Genomic DNA, 12455 nt, shown 5'->3' with positions numbered 1-12455 from the left:
TCCCAATCACGTCTCTCCAGGTTTCACTGTCGTTGCCGACATGAGCGTTGAAGTCCCCCAGCAGAACAAGGGTATCACCCGACGGAGCACTCTACAGTACTACCTTGACTGTACCCAAAAAGGGTGGGTACTCTGAACTGTACGTAAGCACAAACAACAGTCAGGACCCTTCCCCCCCACCCGAAGACGGAGGGAGGCTACCCTATCATCCACTGGGTTGAACTCCAACGTGCAGGGTTTGAGTCGGGAGGCAACGAGAATTGCCACCCTAGCCCGTCGCCTCTCACTGCCGGCAATGCCAGAGTGGGAGAGAGTCCAGTCACTTTCGAGAGAAGTTGTTCCAGAGCCCTTGCTGTGCGTCGAAGTAAGTCCAACTAAATCCAGTCGGACTTTCTCTACTTTGCGCACTAGCTCAGGCTCCTTCCCCCCAGTGAGGTGATGTTCCTTCGTAGCCGAAGATCAGACCGCCAAGTGCCCTTCCTTCGGCTGCCGCCCAGCTCACATCGCACGTGTCCTCTATGGCCCCTGCTACCGGTGGTGAGCCCATTGGTGAGGGACCCACATTGCCTTTTCGGGCTGTGCCTGGCCAGGCCCCATGGGAACAGGCTCGGCCACCAGGCGCTCGCCATCGTGCCCCACCTCTGGGCCTGGCTCCAGAGGGGGGCCCCGGTGACCCGCGTCCGAGCGAGGAAAATCTGGGTCCTTGATTGGTTTTCTTCATAGAGGTCTTCGAGCAAACCAAGAATTAAGTCAAAGCAGTTGTCTGTAGACCTTCGAGACAGAATTGTCTTGAGGCACAAATCTGGGAAGGGTACATAAAAATATCTGCTGCCTAAAGGTCCCAGTTAACACAGTGGCCTCCATCATTTGTATGTAGAAAAAGGTTGGAATCACCAGGACTGGTCCTAAAGTTGACCGGCCGGCTAAACTTAGCTATCGGGGGAAAAGGGTCCTGGTCAGGGAAGTGACCAAGAACCCGATGGTCACTCTGTCAGAGCTACAGCCTTTGTGGAGAGAGAACCTTACAGAAGGACCACTATCTCGAGGCAATCTACCAATCAGGCCTTTATGTTATAGGGGCCAGACAAAGCCATTCCTTATTAAAAAACATATTGCAGCCCCCCTGGAATTTGCTCAAATGCACCTGAAAGACTCTCAGACCATGAGACACTAAATTATCTGATCTAATGAGACAAAGATTGAACTCCTTGGCGTGAATCCCAGGCATCATGTCTGGAAAAAAACAGGCACCGCTCATCACCAGGCCAATAACACCCCTACAGTAAAGCATGGTGGCGGCATGCTGTAGGGATGTTTTTTAGCGGCAGAAATTGTGAGACGAATAGGGATAGGTGTGTGCAGCAATTTACGGAGACATTCTTGATGAAAACCTGCTTCAGAGCGCTCTTTAGCTCAGACTGGGGCGACGGTTCATCTTTCAGCATGACAACGACCTAAAGCACACAGCCAAGATAAAGGAATGGCTTTATGATAACTCTGTAAACGTCCTTTAGTGGTCCAGTTAGAGCCCAGACTTAAATCTGATTGAACATTTATGGAAAGATCGGAAAATGGCTGTATAACACCGATGTTTTCCATTCAACGCGATGGGAGCTGGAGAGGCGCTCAGAGAATAATGGGCAAAACTGCCCAAAGACAGGTGTGCCAAGCTTGTGGCATCGTATTCAAACATACTTTAGGTTGTAATTGCTGCCAAAAATGCATCAACAAAGTATTGAGCATGAATATCATGTAATTTCTAAGTCTTTAATTTTTAAAACCTTTCCAAAAAGCTCTAATAACAAACATTTTCACATTGTCATTATGGGGAATTGTGTGAAGAATTTTGAAAACAAAAATGAATGTAAAACAAGTCTGTAACATAAAAAAATTGGAAATAGTGAAGCGTTGTGAATACTTTCCAGATGTGCACTGTGTGTTATTAGTAAAAGTGTACCTCAAGGGTTAAACATCATTAGCACATATATGTAGCTGAAATAGGCGCCAGCGCCCCCCGCGACCCCAAAAGGGAATAAGCGGTAGAAAATGGATGGATGGATGAAGACTTCCACAGAGTGAGCAACTAAAGCAATGATTTTCAAACTGTGGTTTCAGATACCACTAGTGGTACACGGTCTCCATTCAGTAGTATGCCAAAGAATCAATTAAATATTCAAACACAGTGTTACAGTTCAAACTGTTCGTAAAAAATACATCAAATATACTTTTTAAATAAAACCTCTGTCTTATTTTTAATAAATATTTAGGCCTACTAAGCTACTGTATTTTAATGTTGGTCATTGTGGTAGTAGTTGAAGAGCTAAGTGTTTTCTGAAGCGGTACATGGTGGAAAAAAAGTTTGCGAATCACTGAACTAAGGGATTAACTTCCAAGAGTTTTGCTTTATTTTCAGCTTTTTTAGTTATGTTGACAAACATGAAAAGTTTAATTAAAGCTTGTGAAAGTTACTGTAACCTACAGCAACGTAGAGTGACAAGAGTGGTACACAACCTTCGTCCTGGCTATTCAGTCAAATAAATTTAAAATAAAGCGACGCCTCATTTTTTTACATAACCGAACGTGGACTCCTGACATCAGACCCCCTTGTAAAGTTACAAATATTTCTTTTAAAGTTATATCTGTTTTGTAGAGTAGTTAGGATCACTCCTTTGAATGTTCATCACTCCAAAGATGTGGATTATGTTATGTCTTACTGGTAATTATTTTTCACGCTTGTACAACAGTTGCCTAATTGGCAATGACACATGTACATGTAATTATAACGGTAAAAAAAAACCAACATGAAAACGCAAAACTTTTACATACAAATAAACTTTCTACTGTCGCTTTTTGTGTCTTTTTAAAGGCACAAACAGAATTGAACAGCCTGGGAGTGCTTTCAGATGGGAGAGGGACCCACAGCATCACCAACTGTTCATTGAAAAGAGCAATACATTCTTTCATGTTATTTTGCAAAAGTCTTCAATAACACTAGAGAAAGTCGCTAGATTAGTCATAAGACACTTTCTAGAAAAAAGTTTATTTAAGGGGTACGAAAACTCGCTAAATATGGCAACAACGTCACTAAGTTGGCAACATTGACGACTCCTGCTATGTCTTCTTATTCTCTGACAGACCGGGCACGTATAAAGCATGTTAAGAAGGGGAGTTACGATGGTTACTGCCACATATTGTACAGACTTGTAACGAGATGCTACAGTTTGGCAGTCCCACTATAATGTGCTTAAGAGCAAGGCGAAATGGTAAAGATGGGAACAAATCTATTTGTGGCGCTCTGACATAAGGGAAACACTGAATATTAGAAAATACTTACAAAATTGCCTTTTATGATTGAAAATGTTTGCGCTAAAATTTACAAATTCCCCTTTCATTAACATTGGGGGATTTAAAAAAAATATGTGAGCAAATTGGGGGTCGAATAGTGTCCCAGAACAAAATGTGTTTAACTTTAGAGAGGGGGCTATTTTGCAATTGAGTAATATGGCAGGTGGCAATCAGTGCCACCACTAGAAAAATATGTGAAATGAGTTGAGTGTGTTTTAGTAAAAGAGGCATCAAAAACTGTAACAATTGCCTACTTGGGAAACCAATTTAGTCCCAGATGCTCGGTCTTGGAGAAAAGGATCCTGTCATGCAGCTCATACAGGGGCCTCCAAGGCAATTCCAGGTCATCCCTTGAGAGAAGCTCCCTTTTCCTTAGAAGGACAAGACACAAACATAGTCAAGCTAATATGTAAACAGGCTTGCTTCAGACCTTGTGACTCCTTCTTACTTGAGCAGGTTGATGAGAAGGCGAGCCAGTCCCTGCATCATGCTGATCTCAAGTCCAGGGATAGTCACTAGCTCATAGAGCAACTTGATAAACAACACATGGTCTTCTTTGCTGAACTTCCGACCATACAAGCGCATGTACCTAAATCACAGGGGAAACAAATTAAGAATTGCTCTTCCAATTGCATTTTACATCATCAACAGTGTTGATGTTGGTTCATGCTTTTAAAGAGGGCACATTATGACAAGGAGCTAGGTTTCATAAATGACTCCGGTCTGTGAAATTGACAGTTTTGAAAAGGTTGTATCACGAGCCGTATCTCATAATACCAGTGAGCAGAATCTGGGTCAAACCCCATAGTGAACTTTCCATCTCTCTGAGCCGGTAGTGACTCACTCTAGGACAGAGCAATGTGCCAACATGGGGACAGAAACAGATTATTCAGCCCAGCAACAAAGTACAATTTTGAAACACTACTCCTGTGAAATTCACTGCCATTTTGAAAGATGCCATCACAGAGTAAACAAAAACTACACGGGGAAAAAATAGAAATGTATTTTTGGTCCGTGGTTGTTTAACATGCAGCCCCGAGGGCAAGGCTGTACAACTGGCAGCCCGGGGGCCAAACCCACTCTGGGAATGACACCACAGATCAGTTCAAAACTTGGGAGACAAACATCTTTGCAGCAAATTCTTAAAACACTAGCATGCTCCTGGTTTGTAGAAGAACTTGGACCATTATAAACACATTGTTAGTTAATTGCATTAACATTTTAATCTTGCTAGCAAACATAGAACACTGGGGTACAAACCTGTGAACTGAGGTGTTCCTTTAAGTCTTCTCCTTTTTTTACAATGTGATATATGACACTAAGCTGTAGCTGTAACTTGTTTACTTCAGTCATTAGTTCAATTGTTTAGTTGTACTAATGGTGTTCCTCAAGGTTCTAATTTAGATCCTCTCCTTTTCATCATTTTTATATTGAACTGGTGCCATGCAAGATCAGTTAAAAAAATGTGTGAAAGACTCACATTTCTGCAGCAGATTCTAAAAAATACTGTCAAAGATGATCTTTGACTAGGTTTTTTGCAGAAGGACCTTAAACACAGCAGTTACTCTGTAAACCCTGTAACTCTGACAGGATAAAAAGACCAAAATCAAAAGTCTACTGGTTCTCTGGAATATAGAAAATAAGACTAATAACGAAGGGAGAAGTACGTTGCCCCCGGTCCTTAGCTTTCAGTTGAATATCCATGCTCTTAAGGGTTTACCTGCCTGGCAAAACAGCTGGGATAGGCTTCAGCTTACCCATGACCTGAACTAGGATATGGGTAGAGGAGTGGTGTATCAATGACACTGTTAGTAAATATTGGCACACTAGTATTTAGTTGAATGTGGTGTGAGTGAATAAGTGATTCTGGCACAGTGACATTGTGGTTAGAGTGTCCGCCCTGAGATCAGTAGGTCGCGAGTTCAAACCCCGGCTGAGTCCAACCAAAGACTACAGAAATGGGACCCATTACCTCCCTGCTTGGCACTCAGCATCAAGGGTTGGAATTGGGGGTAAAATCACCCAAATGATTCTCGAGCGTGGCCACTGCTGCTGTCCACTGCTCCCCTAACATCCCAGGGGGTGGAACAAGGTGATCGGTCAAATTAGGGCTGGGCGATATATCGCGGGTTTGTCTCTGTGCGATATTGAAAATGACTATATCGTGATATTCGAGTATACGTTCTCACGCAGTTGTTTTTAGCTGTGGCCATTACACTACAAGCTCTTCCCACTCCTTTTTGTGTCTCCTTCTCACAGAGTGTACGCGCACCTTCTTATATACGTCACATATTGTCACATACTTATACGCCCTCGCCCAGCAGAGAGGTAGCAGCATGGGTAAGGTTAGCTGTGATGCTAGCGGAGCAGTGCGAGTGGTAATACGAGAGAAAGAGGGTGCGAATATGGTAACAAATGAAGGAAGAATTCATTCCCAAGAAAAACAGCACAGGGTCCATCGTCTGGCAGTGGTTTGGCTTCAAGTGGGAATATGTCGAACAGACAACCGTAATAAGTCAAGCATGCGGTACAAGTGTTGCTATAAAAAGTAGGATTACTGCTAACATGTAGCATCATTTGAAAAATCACCTGCTAATAACTGTTTAATAAATACAGTTTTGGTCAATTGACTTAGTTGTGATTTCCTTCTCTGCATGAAAGTTTAAAATGAGTATATATTAATGCAGTATGAACAAGAATGTTTTAATATAGACACATAGAATCATCATACCGCTGTGATTATATGTATCAAGTGTTAATTCAAGGCTAAGGCAAAATATCGAGATATACATCGTGTATCGCGATGCGGCCTAAAAATATCGAGATATTTAAAAAGGGCCATAGCGCCCAGCCCTAGGTCAAATGCAGAGGGTAATATTGTCACTCACTCAGTGTGTGTTTGTGTGTGACTGTCAGTGGTACTTTAACTTTAATAAGACAAGTATTCTTCTGTGCAATTTCGTACCCAATCACACGAATTAGCCAACTCACTCCTACTGAGACAATAAAGCGATTTATATTAATCTAAATGCAATATGGTGATGCTCGAGATATTAAAACGAGTTAAAGGCCTACTGAAACCCACTACTACCGACCACGCAGTCTGATAGTTTATATATCAATGATGAAATATTAACATTGCAATTGATTGATTGATTGATTGATACTTTTATTAGTAGAATGCACAGTACAGTACATATTCCGTACAATTGACCACTAAATGGTAACACCCGAATAAGTTTTTCAACTTGTTTAAGTCGGGGTCCACGTTAATCAATTCATGGTAACACATGCCAATACGGCCGGTTTAGTTTACTAAATTACAGTTTTAAATTTCCCGCGGAGTTTCCTGTTGAAAACGTTGCGGAATGATGACGCGTATGATGACGCGTGTTTGTGACGTTATTGGTTGGAGGGGACATTTTAGCCCAGCACCACACACAGCTAAAAGTTGTCTATTTTCATCGCATAATTACACAGTATTTTGGACATCTGTGTTGCTGAATCTTTTTCAATTTGTTCAATTAATGATGGAGAAGTCAAAGTAGAAGGGTGGAGGTGGGAAGCTTTTTGCTTTTAGCCACACAAACACACGGTGTTTCCTTGATTAAAATTCCTGGAGGTGAAGCTTTACTATGGATCAGAGCGGTCAAGCGGACATGGATCCCGACCACATGTAGACCGGCAGTTTTCGGTGAGAAAATTGTGGAAATAAGTCGCCTCTTACCGGAGATCAGCGGAGCTTCTGTCGTGCTGCAGCTGCTTTGACTTCCCTCAGAGACTGGCGTCAACACACCCCTCCGACTATCAGGTACTATTTAATTCACTAAAACACTAGCAACACAATAGGTAGATAAGGGATTTCCCAGAATTATCCTAATAATGTGTCTAAAAACATCTGAATCGCTCCCAATGCAATCGCCTTTTTTTTTTCTAGTCCGTCACTCTAAATTTCCTCATCTACGAATCTTTCATCCTCGCTCAAATTAATGGGGAAATTGTCGCTTACTCGGTCCGAATAGCGCTTGCTGCTGGAGGCTCACATTGTAAACAATGTGAGGATGTGAGGAGCCCTACAACCAGTGACATCACGCGCACATCGTCTGCTACTTCCGGTAAAGGCAAGGCTTTTATATTAGCGACCAAAAGTTCAATCAATCAATCAATGTTTACTTATATAGCCCTAAATCACTAGTGTCTCAAAGGGCTGCACAAACCACTACGACATCCTCGGTAGGCCCACATAAGAGCAAGGAAAACTCACACCCAGTGGGACGTCGGTGACAATGATGACTATGAGAACCTTGGAGAGGAGGAAAGCAATGGATGTCGAGCGGGTCTAACATGATACTGTGAAAGTTCAATCCATAATGGATTCAACACAGCAGCGAGAGTCCAGTTCACAGCGGAGCCAGAAGGAAACCATCCCAAGCGGAGGCGGATCAGCAGCGCAGAGATGTCCCCAGCCGATACACAGGCGAGCAGTACATGGCCACCGGATCGGACCGGACTCCCTCCACAAAGGAGAGTGGGACATAGAAGAAAAAGAAAAGAAACGGCAGATCAACTGGTCTAAAAAGGGAGTCTATTTAAAGGCTAGAGTATACAAATGAGTTTTAAGGTGAGACTTAAATGCTTCTACTGAAAAAGTTGCAAACTTTATCGTAGATATTCTCTACTAAAACCTTTCAGCAAAAAAATGGCAATATCACGAAATGATCAAGTATGACACATAAATGGACCTGCTATCCCCGTTTAAATAAGACTCATCTCATTTCAGTAGGCCTTTAAAACTCGTAACAGCACGTACACGTTTTAGCAAAACATGCACAACAACAAAAAAACAATCTTAAACAGTTGACATGGAATTCCTCAAAGCACGTTTTGAAATTGTTGACATTTTTAAAATACTTACGTGGAAAGTTTCCTTGTCCAGAACAGCACCCCGGGCCATATTTCTCTAAGCTGAACAGCCCGGCCTAAATTACCCTTAATTTTACTCAAAATGTCATTTGATTCTTCATCGAGTTTCTCCGCATAAGGTAGAAGTTTGTTGTACACGATATCTTTCTGAGGAACAAATCCCAATGTGTCCGATTGTGCCTCTTTCATATTACCGGATTTTAACGAATGGATGGCACGTCTTGTTGACAAATACTAAATAAAGGCTAGCTTGTTAGCCCACTCGTGTGACTGGACGGGGGTTCACAAGTTGATACGCGCGGCAGCCATCATCGTCCCAAGTAGAAATAGCTTCTCTCCATTGTGGACGTTAGCGAGAATCGACGTTAAAAAACTTAATAACCCCAAATCATCCGCATAACGCGTTGGCACTCGCTTTCCTAACGTAGTCCTTAACGATATTAAAGCCTGCTAGCAGCCTAGCTAAAGTTAGCGCTCTACTAATTCCGCTCAGTCACTTCCCATAGACCGCTGAACGTCGACTGATTCATCCAACTACAGGCGGGCAGCAGGCAGGCGACACCCAGCGACCCGCCACACTGTGGACGTCATATCCGCTTGTCGGCTCGCATTGCAGTGCATTGCACAAGGTCCTCGTTGCCTCTAGAAGAGATCAAATTTGTTTTTGTTTTTTTTATAAAGGACTGTAATATAGAAATTAGGGGTGTGGGAAAAATCGATTCGAATACGAATCACGTTGTGCGATTCAGAATAGATTCTGATTTTTTTTTTTTAATAATTTTTTTTTTTTAAATAATCCATCCATCCATCCATTTTCTACCGCTTATTCCCTTTTGGGGTCGCGGGGGGCGCTGGCGCCTATCTCAACTACAATCGGGCGGAAGGCGGCGTACACCCTGGACAATTCGCCATCTCATTGCAGGGCCAACACAGATAGACAGACAACATTCACACTCACATTCACACACTAGGGCAGTGGTTCTTAACCAGGGTTCGATCGAACCCTAGGGCAGTGGTTCTCAACCTTTTTTCAGTGATGTACCCCCTGTGAACATGTTTTTATTTCAAGTACCCCCTAATCAGAGCAAATCATTTTTGGTTGAAAAAAAGAGATAAAGAAGTGAAATACAGCACTATGTCATCAGTTTCTGATTTATTAAATTGTATAATAGTGCAAAATATTGCTCATTTGTAGTGGTCTTTTTTTAACTATTTGGAAAAAAATATAATATAAAAATAACTAAACACTTCTTAAAAAATAAACAAGTGATCCATCCATCCATTTTCTACCGCTTATTCCCTTTCGGTGTCGCGGGGGGCGCTGGCGCCTATCTCAGCTACAATCTGCGATGAGGTGGCGACTTGTCCAGGGTGTACCCCGCCTTCCGCCCGATTGTAGCTGAGATAAACAAGTGATTCAATTATAAATAAAGATTTCTACACATAGAAATAATCATCAACTTAAAGTGCCCTCTTTGGGGATTGTAATAGAGATCCATGATCCATCTGGATTCATGAACTTAATTCGAAACATTTCTTCACAAAAAAAGAAATCTTTAACATAAATATTTATGGAACATGTCCACACAAAAATCTAGCTGTTAACTCTGAATATTGCATTGTTGCATTTCTTTTCACAGTTTATGAACTTACATTCACATTTTGTTGAAGTATTATTTAGTAAATATATTTATAAAGGATTTTTGAATCGTTGCCATTTTTAGAATATTTAAAAAAAATCTCACATACCCCTTGGCATACCTTCAAGTACCCCCAGAAGTACGTGTACCCCCATTTGAGAACCACTGCCCTAGGGGATTGGTGAATCGACCTCAGGGGTTCGGCTGAGGTCAAAACACACCCGACTCATTGTGTAAATACAAACTTCTCCCTGTTGGCATTTTACGGATACGGCAACAGCTGATTAATTTGCAGGTGTGTAATTTGTTGTGAGTTTATGCTATGTGTTGGTTTTGTTGTTTGAAGAAGGGGATGTTCATGCACGGTTCATTTTGTGTACCAGTTCAAAAACATGGTAACACTTTAGTATAGGGAACATATCCACCATTAATTTGTTGATTTTTAACATGCAAATTGGTCACATATTGGCTCTTAACTAGACTTTAAGTACTAATTAATGCCCACACATTCACGGGGAGAACATGCAAACTCTACACAGAAAGATCCCGAGCCTGGGATTGAACCCAAGACTGCAGGACCTTTGTATTGTGAGGCAGACGCACTCACCCCTCTGCCACCGTGAATCCAATTCCAAAACCAAACCTGACCCAGCAACACTCAGAACTGTAATAAACAGAGCAATTGAGAGAAGACACAAACACGACACAGAACAAACCAAAAGTAGTGAAACAAAAATGAATATTATCAACAACAGTATCAATATTAGTTTTAATTTCAGCATAGCAGTGATTAAAAATCCCTCATTGACATTATCATTAGACATTTATAAAAAAAAAATTAAAAAGAGAACAATATTGTCACAGTGGCTTACACTTGCATCATCGCATCTCATAAGCTTGACAACACACTGTGTCCAATGTTTTCACAAAGATAAAATAAGTCTTTTTTTGGTTTGTTTAATAGGTAAAACACATTTACATTATTGCATTCAGTTGATAAAACATTGTCCTTTACAATTATAAAAGCTTTTTAAAAAAATCTACTACTTTACTAGCATGTCAGCAGACTGGGGTAGATCCTGCTGAATTCCTATGTATTGAATGAATACAAAATCGTTTTTGAATTTCCTTAAATTGCTGCCGGGGCGCTAATTAATTTAAAACCTCTTCTCACTCCTGCGCTTACCAAAGGCATGCGGTAAAAGTAAGCATGCGCTAATTATTTTACAACCTCTTCTCACTCCAGCACTTATCAAAGGTATGCAGTAAAAATTTGAGTGTGATGTAAGGTTGGACCTTAAATCCTACTGAATAGCTCTTGATCTTCTTCCCTTTATGCGATTTCAAATTACCGGTATTGAAATCAGCCTCCTCCATTTTGAAAATGATGACAGGGGAAGTGTCACTGGTGACGTCACGAGTTTGACGAAGCGGTAATACTAAGCATGCGCTAATTATTTTGGGAAGCGAGTTTGGCCAAGCGGTAATACTAAGCATGCGCTAATTATTTTGGGAAGCGAGTTTGGCCCGGCAGTAATTAAAGGCAGGCACAAACTATATGCCCTGCGGCAATTCAAGGAAATACGGTATATATATATATATATATATATATATATATATATATATATATGAGAAATACTTGAATTTCAGTGTTCATTTATTTACACATATACACACACATAACACTCATCTACTCATTGTTGAGTTAAGGGTTGAATTGTCCATCCTTGTTCTATTTTCTGTCACTATTTTTCTGTCACTATTTTTTTCTGTGTAAATGTAAAATTATATAATTGAGGTATAATTGTATATCAATCAAAGATGCACATCAATGAAGGAGATAAATAAAAAATTAAAAATGTAATGAAATTATTCATCAAAAATCTTGGAGGATGATTAAGAGTACAAGAGCAATTCAATGTATATCTTTGTTAATAACATTAAAAGTGATTTAGGTAGGCTTTTTGTCTTTCATATTAAAAAAAAAAAAAAAATTATTTATTATTATTTTCTACTCTATCCGTATTTGCATGTGTTTCTTTCCTTGACATGTTTCGCTGGTGTTGAAAGTGCCTTGAATTTTTTGTGTATTATAAATGTATGTTTGTTGTACAATAAAAAAACAAAAAAATAAATAACAAGGTCCAAGTTGCCATTCATTCTTTTTATAAACGCTGATCCTTTAGCCTCGCAGGTGTCCGCACGTGTCCTCGTATGCCTGTTCTATTTATGCCGCATGACTCGTTTTAGAAACGAAAGACGGCCATGTCAGACGCACATTCCACTAATGTAGAAGATAAAATAACGTTATAATGTACTTAATATTTGAATATTTCCTTAAGTATCCAAGTAACAACATAATGACATTGAACCGGTGTTTTATGTCATTAATGGTTCAACTATAATGTTTCTCGGGCATCAGTGCCATTAGAAAAACGTTACAGCGATGACTGCCATCTGGTGGGTAAAGACTGTAAATACACAAAGATGCAGCACAAAAGAAGACGTCCCACTCCAACGCGAATTTCCCCAATGGCACCGACGTCG

At 40.8% G+C, this 12455-nt stretch overlaps 1 protein-coding gene across 2 annotated transcripts in view; it reads right to left on the bottom strand.

Annotated features, from left to right (window-relative positions):
* The window catches only part of psme4a (proteasome activator subunit 4a), a 40649-nt gene extending 31835 nt beyond the window's left edge, over positions 1–8814 (bottom strand). For both annotated transcript variants that reach the window (XM_061910428.1, XM_061910429.1), the window contains exons 1-3: positions 8261–8814; positions 3794–3934; positions 3600–3716 (exon numbers count right to left, since the gene is read on the bottom strand). In XM_061910428.1, coding sequence (XP_061766412.1) covers positions 3600–3716; positions 3794–3934; positions 8261–8457 — 455 coding nt within the window. In that variant the 5' untranslated portion in view covers positions 8458–8814. The remainder of the gene's footprint in view (positions 1–3599; positions 3717–3793; positions 3935–8260) is intronic.
* Positions 8815–12455: the final 3641 nt, after the last annotated feature.

The sequence above is a fragment of the Nerophis ophidion genome, linkage group LG09 (assembly GCF_033978795.1).
Source record: "Nerophis ophidion isolate RoL-2023_Sa linkage group LG09, RoL_Noph_v1.0, whole genome shotgun sequence".
Taxonomy (NCBI): domain Eukaryota; kingdom Metazoa; phylum Chordata; class Actinopteri; order Syngnathiformes; family Syngnathidae; genus Nerophis; species Nerophis ophidion.
This window is presented reverse-complemented; position numbering and strand designations above follow the sequence as displayed.